Source organism: Furipterus horrens, unplaced genomic scaffold, assembly GCF_987537825.1.
Source record: "Furipterus horrens unplaced genomic scaffold, mFurHor1.1.pri manual_scaffold_11, whole genome shotgun sequence".
NCBI lineage: Eukaryota > Metazoa > Chordata > Mammalia > Chiroptera > Furipteridae > Furipterus > Furipterus horrens.
Genome location: NW_028327181.1, coordinates 96899020 through 96921257, shown reverse-complemented (window position 1 = coordinate 96921257; position 22238 = coordinate 96899020). Strand labels below are relative to the sequence as shown.

The 22238-nt window shown below is 58.0% G+C and overlaps 2 protein-coding genes across 2 annotated transcripts in view; both read right to left on the bottom strand.

Moving 5' to 3' along the window:
• TIMP2 (TIMP metallopeptidase inhibitor 2) overlaps nt 1-22238 on the bottom strand; it is a 43808-nt gene that overhangs the window by 11541 nt on the left and 10029 nt on the right. Inside the window, exons 2-3 of the mRNA XM_090257658.1 lie at nt 2223-2323; nt 225-333 (exon numbers count right to left, since the gene is read on the bottom strand). Coding sequence (XP_090113784.1) covers nt 225-333; nt 2223-2323 — 210 coding nt within the window. The remainder of the gene's footprint in view (nt 1-224; nt 334-2222; nt 2324-22238) is intronic.
• Nucleotides 13390-14977, bottom strand: CEP295NL (CEP295 N-terminal like). Its single transcript, XM_090257657.1, has one exon. The coding sequence runs from the start codon at nt 14850-14852 to the stop codon at nt 13446-13448; it is 1407 nt and encodes a 468-aa protein (XP_090113783.1). The 5' UTR covers nt 14853-14977; the 3' UTR covers nt 13390-13445.

Below are 22238 nucleotides of genomic sequence, written 5' to 3'. Positions count from 1 at the left end.
CTGAGCTCAAATCCCCTACTGGTTACTTTGCTTCTTCCCGTCAAGCCATACTGGTTCCACTGGTGCAACAAAGGGGGTGCGGTGGGGGAGGGGCGGCAGGGGAAGGGGCACTAGGAACTCTGGGAGAAGGCGGGCAGCCCGGAGACCCCCGCGGGCTGCTTCTCCTGCTCTGCACCCCCCGGGACGGCCTCTGGAAACAGTCCGCGTCCGCTCCACCCACGTACCTGCGATGAGATATTCCTTCTTCCCTCCAACGTCCAGGGAGACGCCGCAGATGGCGGAGGAGGGGGCCGTGTAGATAAACTCGATGTCCTTGTCAGGTCCTTTGAACATCTGGCAAGACGAGGATGAGGAAAGGTTACGTGGAGTGGGTCGCACAGCCAGCGGGGTCTGGTCGGCCCAGACTGTAGGGGGTCCCTCCTGCACCCGAGCGATGAGCAGGAAACAACCATTCCACCGCAGAGGGACACTTTGCAGTCATTCATTGCTTAGTGTGGCTGCCGTCAGCAGGCTGGGCATGACACTGTCACCTGGAGGGACCTGTCTTGGGTACCACCTGTGCTCGCCATGCTACCAACAAGGTCATTTCAGAATCTCTGCAAGGGGCGTGTGTGTCTCCGGGTGACTGTGACCCTTCACGGATGACCGCCACCTTCGTACACTTCCAGGGTTTTGATCAAGCACTGGCTACATGACGGGGACCCTAGCAGAGAGGCACTCCAAGATCAGGATGCCACTCCTGGGCATGTGGGTCTGACAGCTCAACTGCTGATTGACTGAGAGTCCCTTGGGGACACACCTGCTGTCCAGGTGAAGGGTGTGCTGTTCCAGCACGCTGGCCGGAAGTGAGGGAGCCAGAGCTAGGGAGCGCCTCCTGCCCCGCTGGGCAACGGCGATAGGCAAGGACATTAGTGGGACTGAGAAGGGCTATCCACCCTCGTTTTAGGGGTGCAGCCCAGAGGAAACTGGGTGCATGACAAGGGAAAGGCACCCAGGGTAAAGGCCCACACACAAGGAGGCTAACCCCGGGTGCAGATCGGGGACACCCACAGGCTTTGCGACTCCACACAAACCCCATCAGGACTCTGGCTGTGGCTAAACCAAAGCTAACAGCATTGGTGACTTTTTTTGTTTTTTGTTTTTGTTTTGAGAGCTTCATAAGCAAACCCCAAAAGACAGGGTCACTCCCAATGTCACAAACACACACAAAAAGTTATGTTGATGTTGACATGGCCCCTTTCACCAAAGAAGGTCATGGAGAACAGAGATGCTCTCTTTCCCGCTTCATAAACACAGACTTGGGCGTGAGAGACGAGGTCACCCCTCACAGGACACAGATGCAATGATTAAGTGTTTCATGGACCTTCTGGCATTTCTTTTCTACCTTTTATTTTTGGAACAAAACTCAGTAAGGGGGACGACAACCACTGCCACAGAGCTGTCCCTCCCCTGGAGCCTGGCGTTTTCTTCCGTCTTCAGACCAAGGCAGCCCTTGGGAGAATAGTAACCTTCCGCGGTGCGGGCCCTCCCAGCCTCCGCCCGTCCCTCCTCGCCACGTGCCCTTCCACACAAACAACAGTAAAAGCAACTAACAAACCCCCACCGCCACCATGCCTGCCGGCGCCTCCCGCCTGGCGAACGACCTTCTCTGTCACTGCCACTGGCCAGCCGTGGTCTCCGTTCCCCCAACCTCACCGGCGCACAGAACCCTCCATTCTCCTCTTAGAACCGAAAGCTAACGGGGCGAGACTAGACCCCATACCAGTTTGGGGGGATCAGAGCTCCCAAAGGCAACAGCCAAGTTCTTGCTGCCTTCGAACCAAACCCCACAAGAGCCCAGGCACAGATGGGCATCATGGAACGTTCCACAGAATCTAGGGTGAACGTGGGGACTCCCCCTGAGGCTATGCCGTTATTGTTACCCATCGAAAGGAAGAGAACACATTTCTGAAATGCCCCAGTGGGTGGCGGACGGGACCATCCCACAGCCACACAGCTTCTCAGGCATTTACACGTGAAGGGAACGCGGACCAATTTGTATTTGACACCCTTCTGTCTGCTCCAAGGATGGCTGGAGGAGTCCAGGGACCCAGCAGCACTTCGAGCCGGGGGCAGCGGGCACCTGTGCGTGGGGCCCGGCCTCTGGGAACCCAGCCTCGCCCCCCCACCCCGCGCCCCACAGTGCGCCCGCCAGAGGGAGCAGCGGGCAGCCGCCGCCTTACCTTGATTTGCTTCACCTCGTACTCAATCCTCTTGATGGGGTTGCCGTAGATGTCGTTCCCGGCGCCCACCTCCTTCTCGCTGACGGCTTTGGCCCTGATCACTGCGAGACACAGACGCAGAGGTGAGCGCGGTCCTCGCGGCTCCGCCCCGCCCCCGACCGCGGGGGAGGGCTGGCCGAGAGGCGGGGGGCGAGGCGCATGAGGGTCCAGGCCCCCAGCAGAGCCGGGGCTGCCACACCAGCCGGGCAGGGGGGCCAGGAGGTAACACCAAGACGCCTCCTGGTTCCTGGATTCTGCACCAAAGGGCCCACCCGAAGCCCTAGTCCCGCTGCCGGTTTCTGGGGCGCTCACTGATGGGCGCAGAGCTGTCTGTCTGCCAGGCCCGAGTGCTGTGGGGCCTCTTGGGCACTCTCCCAGGCACGCGCGCAGTGGTGGCAGTGCGCGCAGGGGGCAGAGGGGCCAACTGACCCACCCGGGTCCCGGCCATGAGTTTGGATGCGGAGACTCCCCCACCCACCCTCCATCCATCGTCTACAGGCAAACGCCTTCCCAGGACGAATCAGGGCGCTATGACCCGCCTCACAGAGGCCCCATCATATTTAGGTCTGCGGGTCTTGAATCTAAAAGGTCTACCCCGCTGCCCTCCGAATCTGTCCCAAAATTGTCCCTGAAAAATGATCCGCAGATGCTTCTTTGTAATAAAATATTCTATCGGGAGCAGAGAGAGGAGATAGCATTTTAGCCGAAAGGGCACAGAGTTGGGGGCACGAGCGTTCACGTGGCAGACCGAAGGGACGGATGCCAAGGAAGGAGGCCACGAGGAAAGGAAGACGATCCTGTACCAGGATGCAGGACAAAGGACAGGGCTGGAAAGGTTCCGGAATGTTCCCTGGCACGCGCGAGGCTGCTCAGGATCCCCACACGACAGGGCTGCTGACCAGCTGTGAAGCCGGGACTCCGCTCCGCCCCGTAACCGACAACGCATGGACCAGCGACTCACACTGCCACTGGGCGCAGCCCTCCCCCTTTCAGTTCGAGGCTCAGCAGCTGGTGCCGCAAACAGTTGTAATGGCTTTAAAAGTTTTGCCCTGCAAAGTGCCACTGTGCAGGGTCATTTCTGGGGGTCACCTTGGCGTGGATGTGAGGGAAATTAGAAATAAGGAGCAGACAGCTCCCGGCTCAAAGGAGCTTCCTACCTCCACGCCCCCCGCAGGCAGCTCGGGTCTAGGAACCGCTGGCCACGGTGGTCTTTTCCCACAGAACAGGGAGGGCTGGCACGTGGGTCCTTCGTCTGCGCATACCACCCTGGACCCCAGGGATTCTCCCTTAACCTTGGCCTGGTACCAGAGCCCCATACCATGGCCCCAGCACCCCCAAACCCATTCTTATTTCTTCTGTTGGGGCTGAGTCATGCCTGGCCCAGGCCACAGGTTCCTATTTCCCACCCTAAGCCATGCCCCAACCTGCAAAGCCACATCTAAGAAATGGCCACCCTGTGGGCCACCCCTGAACTGGGGGCTCTGCCCATGGTAGCAGGTCACCCTGTCTCCAGTGTCTTCTCCCACCCCAGCACCAGGTATCTTTTTATAATCACGTCTCTTCCAGCTCAAATATCTACCTCGGCTGCCCACTGTCCATGTCTAAAATAGGAAACACTCTGCAACCGGGTGCCCACCAGTGGCTATTTCAAATGCCTCGGTGGGTCCCCACACAGCTGTTCCATCAGTCCACAATATTCCCCCAAGCCTGGACCTCCCCGGGGGGGGGGGGTCTCCACCTCTGGACCGGCAACTTTCTTCTGCCCCAAATGCCACCCACCACTCCCTGCCAGGAAAACTTCTATTCATCCTTCAAGTCCCAGCCAAAATCGCCCTTCCCGGTTTTCCTCCGGGAAGTGCTGCTCTGTGGCACATTCCACATCGCTCCTCCACTCTGCAGGAAACAGCTGTCCGCCTGTCTGCTCAGGGCCCTGGGTCCTTCTAACGGGCCATAGGATGGTTACTGTCCGACCACTAGTAAGTGTTTGCTGAACCTGAGATACTTGGGTCGGCAGCTGGGTGAGGTCTGTCCCTCTCACGACCTGCCTAACCCGTACCTTGTGGCTGCCGTGCCACACCAAGAAGTGTTTATGCAAATCCGTACTCGTACCAGATTCACCGCCGTAAGTTTTCTCTTCTGCGGCACTGGCATCAGCTCGTGATGCCACACGAACCAGGGCATCAGTGGAGTCAATGGTTCTGGAAGGAACAATGCTGCTGGGCTGACCGGGGTGCACCCAGTTCTGCACCCTCATCGGAACTTTGGGGAACTGCTTTTCAGAGGCCCACTACCCTGCACACTGTGTAACGCGAAGCAGGTGTGCAATGAACACCTCACGGTGACCAGGAAATAAGCAAGATCTACTGTCAAACAGCCAAAAGGGTCTATCCCGTGCGGCGCACTGAGGTCCATGCGTTTTTCTCCTACAAAAGCCCCTCCGGCTTGCAGGCAGTCTGAGCGATCACCTGAGAGGGACCACACGTGCTGGTCCTGCTGCGGTGCCCTCAGGGAAGTTCACTGGTCTCGCTGAGACGTAACGCCGGGTCTGAAACGCAGACACCACCGTCAGGCGGAGGTGAGGATGGGAGACGTGGTGTGGGACACAGGCCTGGCACATAACCATGTCTAGTTCAGGACAGAACGGAACAGACTGGGTGATACTCCCTGGGTGACAGCCACGTCACACTCGCCATATTTGCTCAGCTCTAACCCCCAGTCTGTGTTTGACACAGCTCCCCATGTCCGCTTAGTTTTGGGGCTACAGACCACATGCTTGCTTTCTGCAAGTTGTCAGCACAGGAGAGTGTGTGGAGGCACCAGCCAGGGCAGACCCGTGGGGTTAACACTAGACCACAAACTGACATGAAGGCTGCCAGCGGCTTGCGGGACAGGGGCAGGGCCCGACTCATCTGGTCCAAGCAGAACAAGAATTCTGATTCTTCGAGTTCTCTCTGAATTCTGGGTGGGAACTTCCTCCCCACTTTGCAAAATGAGAGCTAATGAGAATTGAGACAGGCAGAGAAGGGCCAGTCCTGGGGATACTATCCCCAGCGCATCAATACCTTCCAGCCATGAAGAGAGCTGGTCACACTCCTGTCCTGAAGGTGCCAGGGATCGTCCACCTGGGGTCAGCACTCTGAGTGGGGGAGCACATGCAAAGCTTTGGAAATGGACTCATCACAGCCCGCAGACCCCACGGGGAAAGGTAGGAGGCAGATGGGGAACGGAGGGAAGGCGGGGCTGTGGACCCCATCAGGCTCTCACCTTCACCTTCTGCCCCCTGCAGGAGGCTGGGGTTGGGTCGCTTTTCAAGGGCACACCCTACAGCATGGGCCAGGCCCAAGGTTGAAAGGGGCGGGGAATGGATGGTTCTTTGGTAATAGATCTTGACTTCAAGGAGTACCCAAGCCCCGCAGGAAGACAATCGATGGACCAGAAAGCAGGAAACGCACTGTTTCCAGCTGCCAGCATAGGTGGGGAGGGAGGCAAGGGGAGCTCTCCAGAAACACCTGTCCTGCACCCGAGGTGACAAACGTCACCGGGAGCTCCGGGGTGGAGGCCTCACTGGGTCTCAGGCCACTTAAAAGAACAGGGCTGGGGAAAAGCAAAGAGACCCAAATAACCTGGGGAGAAATTAAACCTAGGTTAGGTCTGAACATGGGTTTACTGAACACCTACTATGTGTTGGGTCTGGTGTTTGGCCCTGGGGTGGGGGATGGGCTCACGTCCTGCCCCTCCCCCCAGGAGGGGACTGCTCTGCTCCACCAGCGCCCCTTTCAATGCAAGAACCAGAGGAAGCGGGAGGAGGAAGTGTCTTCATAAAGATTCGGGTTCTGCTTTGCTCCCCAAAATGATGGCCTCTCCCCGGGCTTCTCAGATTTTGTTTTTTCTTCTTTCCTTTCTGCCGCTAACACAACATCTGGGTTTGAGATCAAGGGTGACCCACTGGCTGATGAATTCACCACCAGATGTCGGCTACTGGAATGCACAACCGTCCGCTCAACTCAAAGCACACGCAACCACAGACCCTGCCCCCGCCCTGGGCCAGGGACGCCACGTGAAGTCACTTCCCCCAGCTAGGAGCCTGCAAAAACAATCCCCGGTGCAGCCGCCAGACTGGAGATGGAAAAGAACCGGGCGGGTGGAAAGTCGAGATCACAGACAACAATCCAAAGAACACAGGCTGCACTCAGACTGCGAGGGATCACCATCCCCCGGAGAAACACGGACGGAGGCCAGGCTGTCCCGCTGCTGTCCTGAGGGGCAGGGGCAGCAGCAGTGAGGGGGCGTGCTGGAGGCCTTGGGTGTCCGTAGCACATGATGTGGCCTGGGCCGGCCCAGGCCAGGCCCAGATTCACACCCTCTCCCACACCCACGAACATCGCTGAGTCCTGCTGTGTCCCTAGAAGTTATGGGGGAAGCAACGGAGATGAAGAAGAGGCTGCGTGCGTGCTTTCTGGGGGAGCCGGACCCCGCAGGAGAGCTGTCTCAGTTCATTTATGTCACGCTTGTTGAATTATCTCTATCATCTCGCCACAGGCCCTGCTGCTCCCAGAGGGTCCCATATGACGTACACAGGAGTATGTCCTGTGGGGCCCTTCCCAACGGGGCCTCTCTGCTGGGCATGAGCTTCCAACCCCAAGGACAGGTGAACCTGGGGATGTGAACACATGACGTGCAGACAGTCACGGCCTTGTTCCCACGCACTCAGCACACCTGACACCCAGCCCCCCGGGCCTGCTGAGGCAGAGCTTCCGGTGGAGGAAAAAAATCACACGTTTGCGCAGATGATGCGCCAGAACCCCAGGATTCGGAAAAACATGCGTCTCGTGCAAGGTCGAAATGCAGCCCTGGATCATCTGATCCTGACATGTGCCCTGACTCAGACTGCCAGGGTTGGCTCGGTGTCAGTGAGGGCACTGTCCCCGCCCAGACCACTCCTTCGGCCTCCAGCTCTGAACTGGGAGGGGAGGTGGGTATAGGCAGGGACAGGGTGCTCTTGGGTCTTGGTCTCAGCCCTTTGGAAAGTGCCCAGAGGTCCGTCCAATGAGGGGCCTACACTGAGTGCCATTTACTGTGGGGAGGGGGACATGGGTGCCTTCAACTGGCCAGCACATTTGCCAAAGACTCTACTGGAGCCTGTCAAGGCTCAGTGGGTCGTTCTGCCGCTGTGACCAGGACGACCATTGGCCGGGAACACCGTGGGCCTCGGTCCAGAGCAGGGGCAGCTGCGTGTGGTCACAGGGGACTGTCAGCTGCAGAAAAGACTGCACGTTTCTTAGCTGCAAATGGCGCAATCGTCCTCCACGGGTCACTCGGTCCATCTCTGTGCCTCCGGGCAGAATTACACGCAGACGGTTTCAGAGGAATTCAGAAAGAAATGATTTTCTCCCCGACAAAACCCAGCCCTGACTCACTGCAGGATGGGCGGGAGCTCCCGGGCTCCCTAGCCGTGCCCGGCTCTGCTGGGGTTCTGGGGGAGCTGGAGGGTTCGATGCTTTCGTCTGCACTCCCCAGACACGGGAGCAGAGAGCGGAGACCTTTCCACCCTCCCATCACAGAGCTCGAGTCCTCACAAATGCCTGCCACCAGAACCCACGGCTGCCGCTTGGGAGGAGGGGTCCCTGCCCCTCGATGACTGAGGCTCTGTAACTGCTCGCAGGCAACTAAATCATCTCAGGGGGCTTTGGGGGCTTAGCAAAGCCGGTTTTGCACCTTTCCCACGGGAACGTACCTGCAGGGGATAGGCTGGCCTCGTTAGCTGGAGGGGCCGGCGACCTAGAAAGGGGCGTGTGCACCACAGACGGCAGCCCTGCTCTGACCCCGGGCTGCGAGGCCGTGCCCCTGAGCTGCAGGAGGAAATGGGGTGTGCTGGAGCAGATGTCGCAAGGAGCGCATGCCGTCAGCGCTGGCTGCTCGCCTGGCAGGCCGTGGAGTGTCCGGTCCCACCCGCCCCTCCAGCCTCACTGTCCGCCCAGCGCCCCCCCCCTCCCCAGGTGCCCTCAGTGGCCGGGGCCGGGGGAGAGCTTCCCCCCGGCGCTCGGCTCTGCCTTCCCCGGCCGCCATGCCCGGCCCCTTTCGGTCAGTGGTGGAGCAGGCCTCCTCCAAGTCCACTCCTTTTAGGGAAATGAGGGAAAAAAGGGGCTGTCATTTAGTAATTAAAAACAGCCCTGTGCTGCCGGGGGGAGCCAAGGGCTTCTCGTGTCCCTGCAGCGGCCGTGAGAGACCAGACCCACCTCTGGTCCCTGCAAACCTCCTGTCCCCAGGAACCAACGGTTGTCCCCTGTGCTGGGGCAGGACTGGGCCTCTCCATGGTAAAGGCAAGACTTGGCCACTGTGACTCAGGCCAAGGTTAGAAAGGCCTGGACAAAGTAGCTCAGAGCAGAGGTGGGCAGGCAGGATGCTGGGGTACAGCCCCAGCCCCCGGCCACGCTGCCCGTGAGCCTGGTACCTGGCCTGCCCAGTGCTGAGCAGGATTCTAGCGCACACACGTGAGCTGTTGTCCCCTGGATGCCCGTCTCCATGGAGACCAGCTCTCCCACTCCATTTCCTGTCCACTTGCTCCCCCCGCCCCCACCCCAACCTTAGAGCAGGAGGGACCTGTTTCCTCTAAGCACCCTCTGTGCAGAGGAAAGAGGCTGCTCCACCGCAGCTGCTTGCCCTGACCCCCAGGATCCTGGCCCGACCCCGGTCCCAGCCCGGGCACCCTCCTCCCTCCTCCGTGTGGGCCTCGTGGGCTCTCACGCCAGAGGCCTTGGTCACGGTCCCAAAGCCTCCGGCTCGGCTCTTCCCATTCACGTGCTGCTGAATCATTTGAAAAACATGCGCCCGATCCTGGGAGGATTTACTGAGAACAGTGCGGCTTTGTGGAGGGGCCTGCTCTCACTTTCTCCGCCAAGACCCCGAGGAGCAGCCAAGCCCAGCCCTGGAGCCGGGGCGGGCAGGAGCACCGAGGGGCAGGGCAGGGGCCTGCACAGGCCCAGGGGACGACCGGCTGCCCCCCTCCCCTCCCCACCCACAGGCTCAGGAAGGGGCCTAGAAACCGAGGGCCAGCAGACCAGGGCCTCAGCCCACACTGCCACGGGTGGGCCGTGGCCTCGGGCCCATGGCTCAGACCCAGCAGCGTGAACAGGCTGTGGGGTTCCGAGACCCGTGGTCTGTGGGCTGGCCCCAGCCTGCTGCGTTTCTCAGTCAGGAGACTAAAGCGGGCACGTGAAGGCTGGAATCTGAGCCTCCACCTTGGAGAAAACCCACGCGGACTCTGGGCGGCTCGTGCCCGTGGCCCTCTCTGGCCCTGCAGATACAGCCCTCGGAGCTGCCATGTGCCATCGTGCGCGCCAGTCAATCCAGCCCTCCGGCTCCAGCGCGGGACAGGGCCGAGCCCAGACGGCCGCCTGGGACAGAAGGCTGCACTTCCGCAGTGCAGGCGGAGGCGGCAGGCGGCAGGAGGCGGCTGGCAGCCTTTTCCCGCTCACCGGGAGAACTACGGAGGGTCCCCCTGACTTTGAAAATCTTGTTTTTCCATCATCATACATTTCTAAGACGCTGGATGTTACCACACACACTGTGTCCGAGCCCCTGACTGGGCAGGGGAGGCGACAGGTGTGAGGACCTGCAGAGCAACACCGAAGGCGGCGTCACGTCCAAAACGGATGATGCCCGCGAACCCAGCAAGTGCAGGTGTGGCCCTGCCACCACGAGGCGAACTGCTGTTCCCGACGCCCCTGTCCTGGCGCCTGCCGGACACCGCTGGCCTGTACCTGCCGCAGACAGCGGACCTCGGCAGCACACACAGCCAATGTCGCTGTTCCCGCAAACCCCACGGACAAACAGGGCAATGTGTCTGCCACCAGGTGGGCATGGGTCCCCTTCTGAGTCCTCACAGTCTGGGGAGAAGGCAGGGCTACAAGGAAGTGACCAGACAAGGAAGATTCTAGTAAATGCACAGTGAGACGGGAACAGGGAAGCTGCCCCTCAGTGTGGAAGCAGAAGCATAAAACCCATAGACAGCTCTAGAAGACCCAGGAGGAAGGACCCATGGCGGGGGGTGGGGGGTGGGGGTGGGGCTGAGAGGTGCTTCAGAGGATGAAGGCACACCCAGCCACGTGTTTGGGGTCCTTGCTGCCACTGGGGCTTTGTGGAAACCTTCCAGGTGGTGTTCCCCAGGGCCCAGCCGCATCCAAGTGACCAAGAGGAGTAGAAGGAGGCATGTCACAGAGAGGAAAGTCACCTGTGACATCCCCTAGAGGGCTGCATTTTGGGGGGGTAGGCCCCAGAGGGCTGTTCCATTCTCCACACCACAGGCCTGGGAAAAGAAATGCCACGTCCCTCTTTAGCCTTCGGTGGGACAGGTAGGAAAGGGCATGGTGTTTAGTCCTTCTGCCAGGGGACAGTGTAGGTGTGACTGTCCAGGCTGAGATGAGTCACCCCGCACCATGTCTCACTGCCTGTCCCCCACACCTACTTTTAGCTCCAGTGTGGCCAAGAAGGGGCGATTCCTCACCTAGAACACACAGACCGCAAATGCGACCTTTGAGGATGGACACAAAAATAAACCACTCAAAGGCAGGCTCGTCCACTCATTAGACTGTGGCTTCCAGGCCGAGTCAGGAAGACTTCATCACTCAATGTTTGAGTCCCCAGTGGCCCCGGCTTTAAATCCAGGGATCCCATGGCACCATCCTAGCCTAAGGTGGTCCCGCAGTGGCAACAGGCATGGCGGGTGGTCTTGTAACACACAGGCTGAGCATCAGTCAAGAGCCAGCACCCCACACCCCTACCCACAGGTCATCGCCATAACAAGAGCCCTCCCGGGCACGGCTTGGTTAATCACGCTGGACTTAAATCAAATTGTTGGGCCACTGGGCAGCCCTGCCCCATGCGATTCGGGAAGCAGGTGCCAGCGAGCAACCGGGCTGGGAGCAAACACTTTCTCTACGTCAAGAGATAAAGGCACGGACGGACAGTGGAGACCCGCAGGAGAAACGTGAGCAGGCAGAAGACTCCTCACCCAAGCTATTGATTTAAAAACAGAACTAAAACTGCCGCGTAGGAGGCTGTTACTGCCCCATAGAAGGGGGCACATTTGGGGGTTCTTGATACTCCTCAGGGAAGCCAGGCTCCGGTTCCTCAGGGACACGCCACTGGCCAGTCCCCCACGTCTCCCTGGGCATCCCACCACTGCCATCTGCCACTGGGACCCAAGTCCTAGGAGTCCCGTGTATGCAGGTCACTGTTCATCTCCCGTAACTGGGGCGCAGGATCTGTCACTCAGGGTCAGCAGAGCTAAACTAGTGTAGGATCAAGTCAACATTTTCCAGGGTGAAAAAAAGAAAAGTGAAAATGGGAAAAAAAGGAATAATGGGAACTTTCCCACACCTACATCCCAGCTTGGTGTTCAAACCTCCCCAAAGCACCTTTTGATCCAAATGCATTAGGGAAATAGTTCTCTTTTGGGGAACAGACACAAAACACAGAGGAACTATGACCCCAGGAAGAAGGCTCAGAGAGTCACATGAGGACATGAGGCTGCAGCAAAAGGAATAAAGGACACCCATGTGTGACATGGATGAATTAACTGTGCTGAGTCCCCAAGAAAGCGTCCAAAAGGACACACACAATGTCCCGTCACATCCTGTCTACAGAGTTCAGGCCGAAATCAAACTCAACAATATAGTGCTTCAGTGGTGGTGGGTGGGGTACTACATCTCCAGACACATCCTGAAATGCAGGGTGACTCCCACAGTCAGCAGTCACAGAGCTGGGGGTGGGGTGGGGGGACAGCATCCAGAAGGGGAAGTCGCACAACCCGAAGCTGCCTTTCAGCAACTACCCCAGATGTCGGGTTTGCACGGTGAGCTCAGAGTTGCTCACTGTTGTGTCTACAGAACAGACGTGAGAGAGAAGAGTGTGTCCTGACTGAGGACGCGTGACCCAGCTCGGCGTATCTGAGGTCCTTGGAAGGGAGTGGGGAGGGAGTCAGGAGCCGCCTCCTCCATAAGCTAGTCCAGGGATCAGCTAATGATGGCTCAGGGCAGAGTCCAGCCCCCACCTATTTTTGTCACCAAAATTGTCTTGCAACTCAGCCGCGCCTACTCATTTACATGGTGTCTGCGCGCGGGGGGGGCGGGGGGGGCGGGGGGGGGGTGAGCGGTGGAGACTAGCCTGTAGCCTGCAGAGCTGAAACTATATACTCTCCGGCCCTTTGCAGGAAGTTTGTCCCCCTCTGTCCCAGTCCCCAAGGATGCAACTGGCAGAGAAAACCCTACCCAGTGTGGGGTTTCCATGGCTGCCTGGTGGTATGGTGGTAGGTCCCGTCACCACGGGCAGCCACAGAGGGTCACCTACTAGGGATAAGAAGCTGGGAGCCATTTCCCTTCTCTCCATCTCCCTCCTCCTCCTCCTCTTCTTCCTTTGGTGTCTCCCTTTTTCTCTCTCTCTTCCCTTCTGTCTCCTCTTCCTCTCTCCCCCCAGCTTCCTCCCTCCCTCCCCGCACTTATTAATATTAGTTACGAGACTGTTACTAAGTGGTGTCCCATTAAACGACGTTGCTTTTGCTGGCTTGAAAGGCTAAGAGAGGTTTGAGGGAAACCTCTCCGTGGATGCCTCCCCTGGAGGCTAGGCAACAGAAGATGCGTTTGACACTGTGCCTGTCTGACCCCGGATGCCCCTGCACGTCCAGTGTTTATTTGCCTGAAACATCTGAAGCGCTGAATTTACCTGGACTTCCCGTCTGTGCTTGTGGCTTGGAGACATGCCTCTGTGTGGCCCTGGCCCGACCGTCGCCACACCCACGCAGGCTCCTGTGTCTGTGAGAAGGAGCCCTCCCCAGTGGGACTCAGTTTTGAAGGCAAGACGGGGGACTGCATGCAGGGCCCGAGGACGCAAACACACACCTCACACACAGAGACCCAGGATCAGGGCTATATTTACCACCGTGGGCCTCGGCCTTTAACACAAGCTCTGAAACTCTTGCAAGCGTTTCCTGGCTTCTTCAAGGAACTGCTTGTGCAACCTGTTTTGCTCTAAAATTTGCTGTTGATGGTCACGGACCATCCGACTGTGCCCGCTGTCATCATCGGCGCTGCTGGTGGCCGCGGGGGAGGAGGGACTGCGCATGCGTGCCCCTTCCTCTTCCCGGTCCAGGGAGGAGGCAGCCTTGCTGGGAATCGGCCGCACTCCGGTCTATGCCGCGCTCTGGTCTCCTCGCTCGCTCTGGCCGTGGGCTTCCAAACACGTCTCTGGGGGTTCCAGCAAGGCCATCTGCATTAGTCTTCTCTGCTCCAGCTCCAGCTTCCGCCTCGAGGCCACCAAGCCAGCTCTGTCCGCCTGTCCCTGCGGGTGAAGCTGTAGTGAGAGGGAGTCCGGTCTGGGCGGATCGTGTCTGGATTCCGTGCGGCACCAGGGCAGGCTCCCCGCACTAACGTGTGCCTCGGGAGATGACAGGCGCCTCTCGCCCCGCAACGTGGGGTTGACCAGCTTCCGATAGGTCTGGTTCTCCAGCTTGCTCAGGACCTCCTGCAGGCTGGCTCTGGGCGATGAGTGGCGGGCGTCCGCCTCGGCCGGACGCGCGGCTTCCCCGGCAGACACCATCTCCATTTCCGCGCCTGCCACCGTCTTCTCCCTCCAGGTCTCCCCTCGGTGTCTGTGCACCTCTGAGAAGCCCTGTTCTTCACTGGGGTTCGCATCTGACCCCGGCCCGGGTGCAAGGTGCAGGCTCAGGTGTCTTTTCAGCTTTCGGTTTATGTTAAACAACTTTTCGAAGGCCGCCTCCAGCTCTCTGCGCCACCTGCTCTTGTCACGGCGCTGGCACGGGGAGGCCGGGGGCGGGGCTTCCCCTCCGCGGGTCGAGCTGACCGGCCACAGCGGTGCCAGGTTGTCCACTTGACCCTTGGGACTCTGACCCAGACAGTTATTTCTCAGGCCTGGAACCAGATGAGCTGCCCTCCCCGGAGGCCTCCTCCCAGCCCGAGTGATGCCCTCCTCCCCTTCCCCCAGGAGCGTGAGTGCCCCCGAAGAAGTCCGGAGCTTCCCTGCGTCCGGGCCTCCGCTCCCCAGAGGGCCAGCAGGACAGCGGCCACCACTGGTCTTCCTTGAAGATCCCCGTTTCCCTTTATTCTTCTCAGGGTGACCCGGGGGAGGATGCGGCCAGCCTGAGACCTTCCTCTCTGCGCCCACCACTGTCCTCTGGGACTTGGTGCAACAGGGCTGCGGTGTGACCGGGTCTCCTCTGAGACTCTTCTTTCCTCTGCTGGCCGCTTTCCGCTTCTCCCAGGCCCTGGGCCACCAGGCTGCTCGTGGGGCCCGCCCCTCCGAGTCAGGCTTGCGATCCCTGGCCCATCCTCCTCCCACACCTAGCAGGTGCGCTAAATACAGCCTTCCCAGGCCCAGGGCACGCTGCACAGGGGCCTCCCACCGCCCTGCCAGGCGCTGGAGCCGCTGGCTTTTCCGCTGCTTGAGGTCCGGTCTTCTCCGCGCAGCGCGGCCTCCTTCCTCTCTGACTTGTAGCAATTGGTGTTTCGGCCTCAAAAGCCAGGCTTCCTCTTTAGGATCAGGACTCGGGCAGGCAACTCTCTCTCTGTGCCTTCTCATGTCGGAGACCCTGGCAGATGTGGCTTCGAGGGAAGCTGGTGGGAGCTGAGAGCAGAGGGTCAATCAGGGCACAAGGGGCCGGGCGCCACAGATGCCACGGCCATCCCGTCAAGCCTGCGAGGGCTTGGAGACTGAGCACGGCCCTGGGGACAAGGCACACAGGCTCCAAACGAGGGGACAGACTCAAATGTGTCCCTGCCGCTCTCTCCCTCCACACCCGTCCTCCAGCACCCATTCTCTGTCTCTGACTTCTGTCTTGCACGCCTTTAACGAGTCCCTGTAGGGCCGCTGTTTTCAATAGGGAACACGTGTCAGTGTCTGGAGACATTTTTGACACAACTGGAGGGAGCTGCTACTGGCATCCGTGGGTGGAGGCCAAGGATGGTGCTGAACACCCCGCAATGCACAGCATGGCCCTGAGGTGCTGTGATCGGGACAAAGAGTGATCTGGCCCAAATGTTGAAAGTGCCAAGGTTGAGAACCCTGCCCTAAACAGACACGTGAAGACTCAGGAGCGGGTGGAAGGGTGCAAAGGACGTGCCCTCTGGAAGGAGAGCTATCAACACTTACAGATGAAGAAGGATGGAGTAAAGAAGCAGCCTGCTGGGCAGGGTGTGTGTATGGGGAGGGGGGGCCTGCATAGAGGGACGTGTGTGCAGGGTGGGAGGCATGTGCGTGCATGCGTGTGCACAGGTGAGTGTGCGTGTGTGCACGCTTGGTACTGGAGTACAGTGCAAACCAATCAGAGACCTGGTGTTACTGCCATTGTCATGACTCCCAACTCTACCCCTGCGTACTCATCAGGAGGGGACAAGGACTCAGGCCTGCCCAGGGGAGGAGGTGCATTCACCAGGACACAGAGTCCTGTCTGCCGGCACCGACCGCTAAGGTCGGAGACAGCCAGCCTGCAGGCTGCAGACCAGCCCCCGGGACGGCTGCGGTCCACAGCGGGTGCGCCCGCCCCGCTCCCACCCGGTCTGTGCGGAGCCACGCGGAGCCTCAGAGCCCAAATCTTGGCGGCAGGCAGAGAGACCACAGAACTGCTCTGTGACCTGTGCGGCTCTGCTCGGGGCACTTCTGTACAGTAGCCTGTTACATACGGAGCTATTATCACCCTGAGGTCACAGGTAGGGAACTGAGGCAGGAATCGGCTGAGAAGCTGGACCCGGATCACACAGCTGGCAGGTGGCAGAGACAGGCCCTCGGCCACCAGGGTCAATCACAGTGACTGTGAGCAACCTCGCTGGTCTCACTGCTGCCAGCTTTTAGTACATTTGACCACCCAGAAGAGGGGTTAATATTCTGTTCTCCCAGTCTGCCCACCGCCATGATGAACAAGAGGAGAAGGAGAGAAGGCGGGCACAGGACACACAGCGACTGAGATTTCTGACGAAGGTGCCAAGGCGACGGAACGGGGGAGGCACAGGGTTACTGTTTTCCCAACAAACGGTCCCGGGGCAGGTGGAGAACCCCGTGCAAAAAGGATGGATTCAGCCCCTTATCTCACCACAGACAAAATTATACACCCCACATGAAAATTAACTCCGAGTGGATCAGAGACCTTAATATAAGGTCTAAAACTACAGATGCTTAGAAAAAAGAGGTGTATCTTCACGACCTTGGGTTAGGCAAAGAGTTCTCAGATACAACACCAAAAGCACAAGCAATAAAGGAAATGGATACACTGGGCACCATCAAAATCAAACACCTTCACCATTTCAAAAGTCATCATAAACAAGTAAAAACACAAGACGCAGAGAGGAAGGAAATATCAAAAAACCACATAGCTAACAAAAAACCTGAATCTAGAATATATGAACAATTCATCCAACTCAGAAGACAAGTAATCCCATTGAAAAATGGGCAAAAGATTGAAGCCCTGGCCGGTGTGGCCCACTTGGCTGGAGAGTCGTCCTATCCTATACACAGAAAGGTCATGGGTTTGATTCCCAGTCAGGGCACATGCCTAGGTTGTGGGTTCAATACCAAAGCAGGGTCACTCTGCTGGGAGAACATAGGTCACGACAGGGACCCAGTTTCCCTGTCAGAGAGGTGGGGAAAGGAATGGGGACAGCAAGACAGCGTGGGGGCAGCCCACATCACATGGGCCTGCCGTCAAGTGTCCATGGTAACCAACGTCACGTCTGCAGACAAGATCCATTTCACCCGGTTTCCTTCGCGTAAGTTACCTTGGTTTGTTAGACGTCTATGAACTCACGCTGTTCTGGGGCATTTGTGGGGGCCGTTCCCAGGGGACCGGACCACACTTTGAGTAGCGAAGCCCCAGAAATGGTCTCCACTCTGTATCGGTGTCTTGGTCTGTCCCTCCTGGCCGGCCTCCTACCCCACAGTAGCTGGGCCCCATGTGTCTCCCCTGAGCCCCTCCAAGAGCCTCCCGACCAGGACCCCACACCCACGCCTGACCCCTGCTCCAGCATGGAGCCTCTAGCCTCTGCTCTAGTTCAGCTGCGTGACTTCAGTACCTACACCAGCAAGTCTCCAAGCACGTCCACAGGCCACCTGGCGCCAACATCGCCTGAGCTGCTCGTCAAATGCAGATTCCAGGGCTCTGCCCCAGACAGACCCTATCCCAGTCTCTGCAGGAAGGGCCCAGGATCATGCTCAGTTAACCGGCTGACCACCTGGAGCAGCCCCTGGCCTGCAGGTGGGGATGGTCCTGCAGGTCATGATCCACCTCCCTTCGTCCGGCTGGACAGGGCTGCTGGACCCCTTGCCCTCCACATGCCCACACCCAGGTCCAGGGCGAGAACCACGCTCACCCAGCCTCCTCCTCCTCAATCAGACACCCCCCAGTCCTACCCACATGTCCCCAGCCCAGGCCTGGTTCCTCCTTCCTCCAACCGCATCTGCTGACCTCAGCAGCAACAGGGAAACTGCTCTAGCCTCGCCCCAAAGGGCCACAGACTCAGCGTCTGGGTCACTGGGTTTGTGTTTCTTTCTTTTAAAACACATAAAAATAGATGTAAAAGGGCTCCCGTTAGTTGGCATGGCCAGAGAAAGCTCATTTCCATAGAATTTAAGCTTACTTTCATATGTAAAGATCATCACTTCTCTGTCTTCTGAGAATACAGAAAGTACATAGGATCTGACCTTTCTGGGAAAACTGTGAATTAACTTTAGGACTGTAACACGGGATTGCTAGAGGAATTAAGATGTATGGGGGCAGGGGGAGATTTGCATAAGACAGAGTCCCTCTAGGCCAAATGACACCAGAATGCAATTTGGGTTAGGTTGACATTTTGTAGCTTCCTGTGTCCCCATGGGTGTAACTTATTTTTTGATAGAAGGGAGGGAGAAAGAGGGAGAGAAACATCAACATGTGGTTGCCTCTGGCACCAGGGTGTAACTTTCTGTGGGCCTGTCTGATAGCACCTATCCCTGATTCTCAGGGCTTCCTAAGCACCCTGGACCAGCAGCAATAGAGCCTGGGGGGCACTGACCGCGGCCCTTCCCAGAGTCAAGCCCGTGGGTGTGGAACCGAAGCTTATCCACTCCAGAGGCGGACACCCACAGGACAGTTACCCATGGGAGCGGAGGCCGTAAGGCGAACCTCTAGCTCAGATCTTAACGGACACATTCCTACCGAATCTAACAAGACAAAGGTAATGGGGACACACCCACAAGTCACAGGTGAGCCCCCAGAGCCAACCGTGCAGGTGCAAAGCAGGAGACTGTAGGTCTGAAGAAGCAAGCTGACAAAAGGGCCGGAGCTGCTGAGCCAGGAGTCTGCAGACACATGGCCACCAAGAGTCCACAGGATCCCCCCCACCCCCCGTGTTGTCAGAGATGCCTAGAACTCGTGGGGCAGTGGTCGGGTCCAGCCCCGTCTGCTCTGGTCAGACCTCGCGAGACGTCCCAGGGCCCCGTGGGAAAAAGGCTGGTGGGAGAGGCAGGCCGACACCCGAGAAGCACCCACCACTCCCCACCGCACGGGACGAAATCACACAGCCCAGGAAGTGCTGAGAACGACGCTGGGCTCACGGGGAGGCTTGGTCAATGTCCAAGTGCCCCTGAGGTGCGAGACAAGGATGGACCCCACGCACAAGGGGCGGACAGCTAGAGGCGTGTCTAAGCAACTTTAAAAAGTAAGAGATGCCAATACCTAGCAATACCCAATTAGCCAGGCCACGGGAGAAAAGCTTCAAGATCAAAATGTAACTACTGGGATGCTTAGGAGTGAATAAGAAACATACGCTAAATGAGAACTAGGACTCAGTCAAGTCCTTAATAAGGACGTTTTTCCTTAATAAGGAAAAAAACCCGAATAATGGACAGCTATGACTTCCCAGACAGGAGGCAGAAAAGGCAGACCGGTAAGGATGGGAGGCAGGGCTGCAACCTCAGAGTTCTGGATGACAGCGGAAACACGAACAAACAAAAAAAACCTGTTGTAGGAAGAAAAGTCCTAAAGAACCAAGAATGTTTTTAGGGGGGCTTGCAGATGGTAGAGAAGTCTAGAACCGCATACTGGGATGGTCAAGAGTATTAACTGTGTGACCTAGGGTAAGTTTCTTAACTCCGGGGGCCTCCATTTACTCATCTGTAAAATAGGAATGATAATAGCAACATCCACCTATATAGATACTAGCATTCATCACCATTAAAAACACCTGAACGCCAGGCAGGCTGTTTGAAGAAGAGGATGATACTTACTGTGTGTCTCCAGATGACTGAGCTAGACCACCCTCTGCACATTACAGAGAGGCAGGAATTGGCTGGATGGAAAGAAGCACTTTCTACAGGGTTGTGTTGAAATCATTGGGCTGCCTTGTAAGGTAATGAGACACCCATCACTGGAGGCATCCAAGCCAAGCCCAGATAAAACAAACATCAGAAACCTTTTAAGCTTCTTTTCTCAGAATTCTAGCCTCTAAAAATATGCTGTGACATGCAGCGTGATGCCCAGGGCCTCAGCTTTTGGCCACTTCTTGACTCCCAGCTAAGTTCCAAAGTGGTGGGTGGTTCCAAAGCCTCCGGGGTTTGGACAGGCGGCATCAGAACCGCCCGGGTGGTCATGGTAGAACACAAGCCTGGCTAGCAGGGCTCAGGAATGTGTCTGTCTCACCACCTCCTAATGCACAGACAGGGCTCGGACAGTTCTAGGAAACCGAGGTGGGTCAAGCTCAGGGGACAAGCTCAGGATCACCATGTCTCCATCATCCCCTGGACCAGCATCACAAAGACACACAGGAGGCAGAGACTCCTCACTCACGGGAGACACCAGGCTAGCAGGTGGGCCGCTTATGATAGGCCCATCCATCCGGTGGCTTGCTAAGTGTCCTTAACCATATTGATCACTGGTGTCCCTCAGACCTTACAGAGCCCAGGTTCCAAGCCTGAGTCAGGGGTCCCCACTATCAACAGCTGTCCTGCTGCACAATGGCTCCCCCTCTCCACTCCTCCAAGCGGCCACATTCACCCCCAACTCCATCCCACTATCCTTCCAGATCAGAGCGTACACAGAGCGCCCCAGGGTGCAGGGACCTGCAACCAGCCTATGGAGGGCGGCCTGGAGGCCCTGACTGGCCCACTTCCTACGAGCCTTGGCCAACAGCTGGCACCGAGAGAAGCCCCCCACCCCACGACAGATCGGGGAGGACACAACCGGACCCTCAGCCCCGGCTGGTCTGCCTGGGTCTCCAGGGCCCACTGACCAAGGCTGGCTGGAACGGCAGCTCCTGCCTCCCCCAGCAGCCAGTGTCTGCCCAGCTGGTGACCTGCGGCAGCCCGCTGCCACGGCAACGACAGAGCTGCTGTGCTGTGACATCAGAGCAGGGGTCAAGTCAGGGACACTGGAGAGCCAGCCAGAGGATGAGCACCTGTCAGGACGCCTGTTGCGGGTCCACCAGTCCTAAAGATTTGGCTCAAAGAGCTGGGGTGCTGGGCAGAAGGACAGCCAACACGGGGGCAGCGTGACGGTCCCTGGCGTGTGCACGCTCCCGGTGTCTGCAGAGGGCCTCGCAGTGAGCCACGTCCACCCGCCCCCAGCCGGCAGCACGGGACGGCGTTTCTCATCAGTGCCACTCCAGAGCTGCTGCATGTCAAGGTCATGGCCACCCCTTCTCCCACGGGGAGAGCATGCCCCCACTCAGGTCGGGGACGTATGCTCCCCTAGATGCCACTGTCAGGCTCAGCTGGGGGAGGCGGAGGTCAAGGACTCCTGGCCCTGGCCAGCACGAGGCCCAAAGCATCCCTCCCAGAGAGCTTTCGGCCAAAGTCTAACCTCGTCCCCCCGCCAACCTCTGTTCCAGGCCCTTCTTCTTGGCTCTGGAGATAGCAAGTCTGTGCCGCTCCTTCCCCAGAGGCTGCTCACAATGCCTTGGCCTCCAGCATGGTCTAGTGTACCCACCTTCCTGCAGGGACAGGTTCTGGGGGGGAGGGGGTAACATGGCAGTCAAAAACTACAGCACGCTGGGGCCTTTGATGGCCTTCCAGAATGCCCCTCTCCAGGCTGTTTCTGGACTGAAGACATTTCTCCTGACTGCTTCAGGGATTCCCACGGTCAGCAGGATGCTCCACTCCGGATCCCCCTCCCTGGGTCCCACCGCTCATGCAGAACCAACCCAGCTTTAGGCATCTGGGCCCCATGCTTCCCTTGATTGCAATTAGACCCATACTTTAGCAAACTAAAAATGACAGGTGTCATTCCAGTTCGTCATAGAAAAAGTGAGGAAAAAGAGCATCTGAGTTCCCCTCATTTATCTGAACATTTTACATGTCAACCCCAATTCCACACGGCTGGGTCTGGCAGAGCATGGGAAGCTGGATTTCGTTGCCCTCCCCAGCTGCTGTCCTGTGACCAGGTGTTTCCAATGTGTCCCTAAGGCTAGACGAGACTGAGACGAACGTCCTTGTGACTAAATGCCTGTGTGTATCCTTAATTCTCTCTCTCAGAAAAATTCCTAAATACAGAGTGGCTTGATCAAAGGGGAGACTGCTTGTTAAAGCACTTGACAAAGGCCCTTCGAAACCGCCCAGGTCCAGACAAAACATACCTGTCATCAAGCCCTCCCAAGGACAATGAGCTCTTGGCCAGATGGAACACATGGAAAATCTGGAGTGTCACAGCCAATTCCGTTTCCAGGGCCGGAGCCAGGCTCGGGCTCCTGACACTCCAGGCACCTCCCCCCAGCTGCGTGACCTTGGGCAAGGCATCAGCCACTCCCTCCAGCCAGGAGAGGACCCTGCCTCCCCACGTGATGTTCCTGGGCACTGCCAAGCCCTAGACGATCGACCCTCTTCCTAAGAGACGTAGGATTGGTGACTATTTGCCTGGTGGTGGTTTTTTGCTGTTGGTTTTGTTTTTTATCCCTGCTGACCAGAGCAGGTGCACAAAACGCAAAGTCCACCCTAGATTTGTTCTTT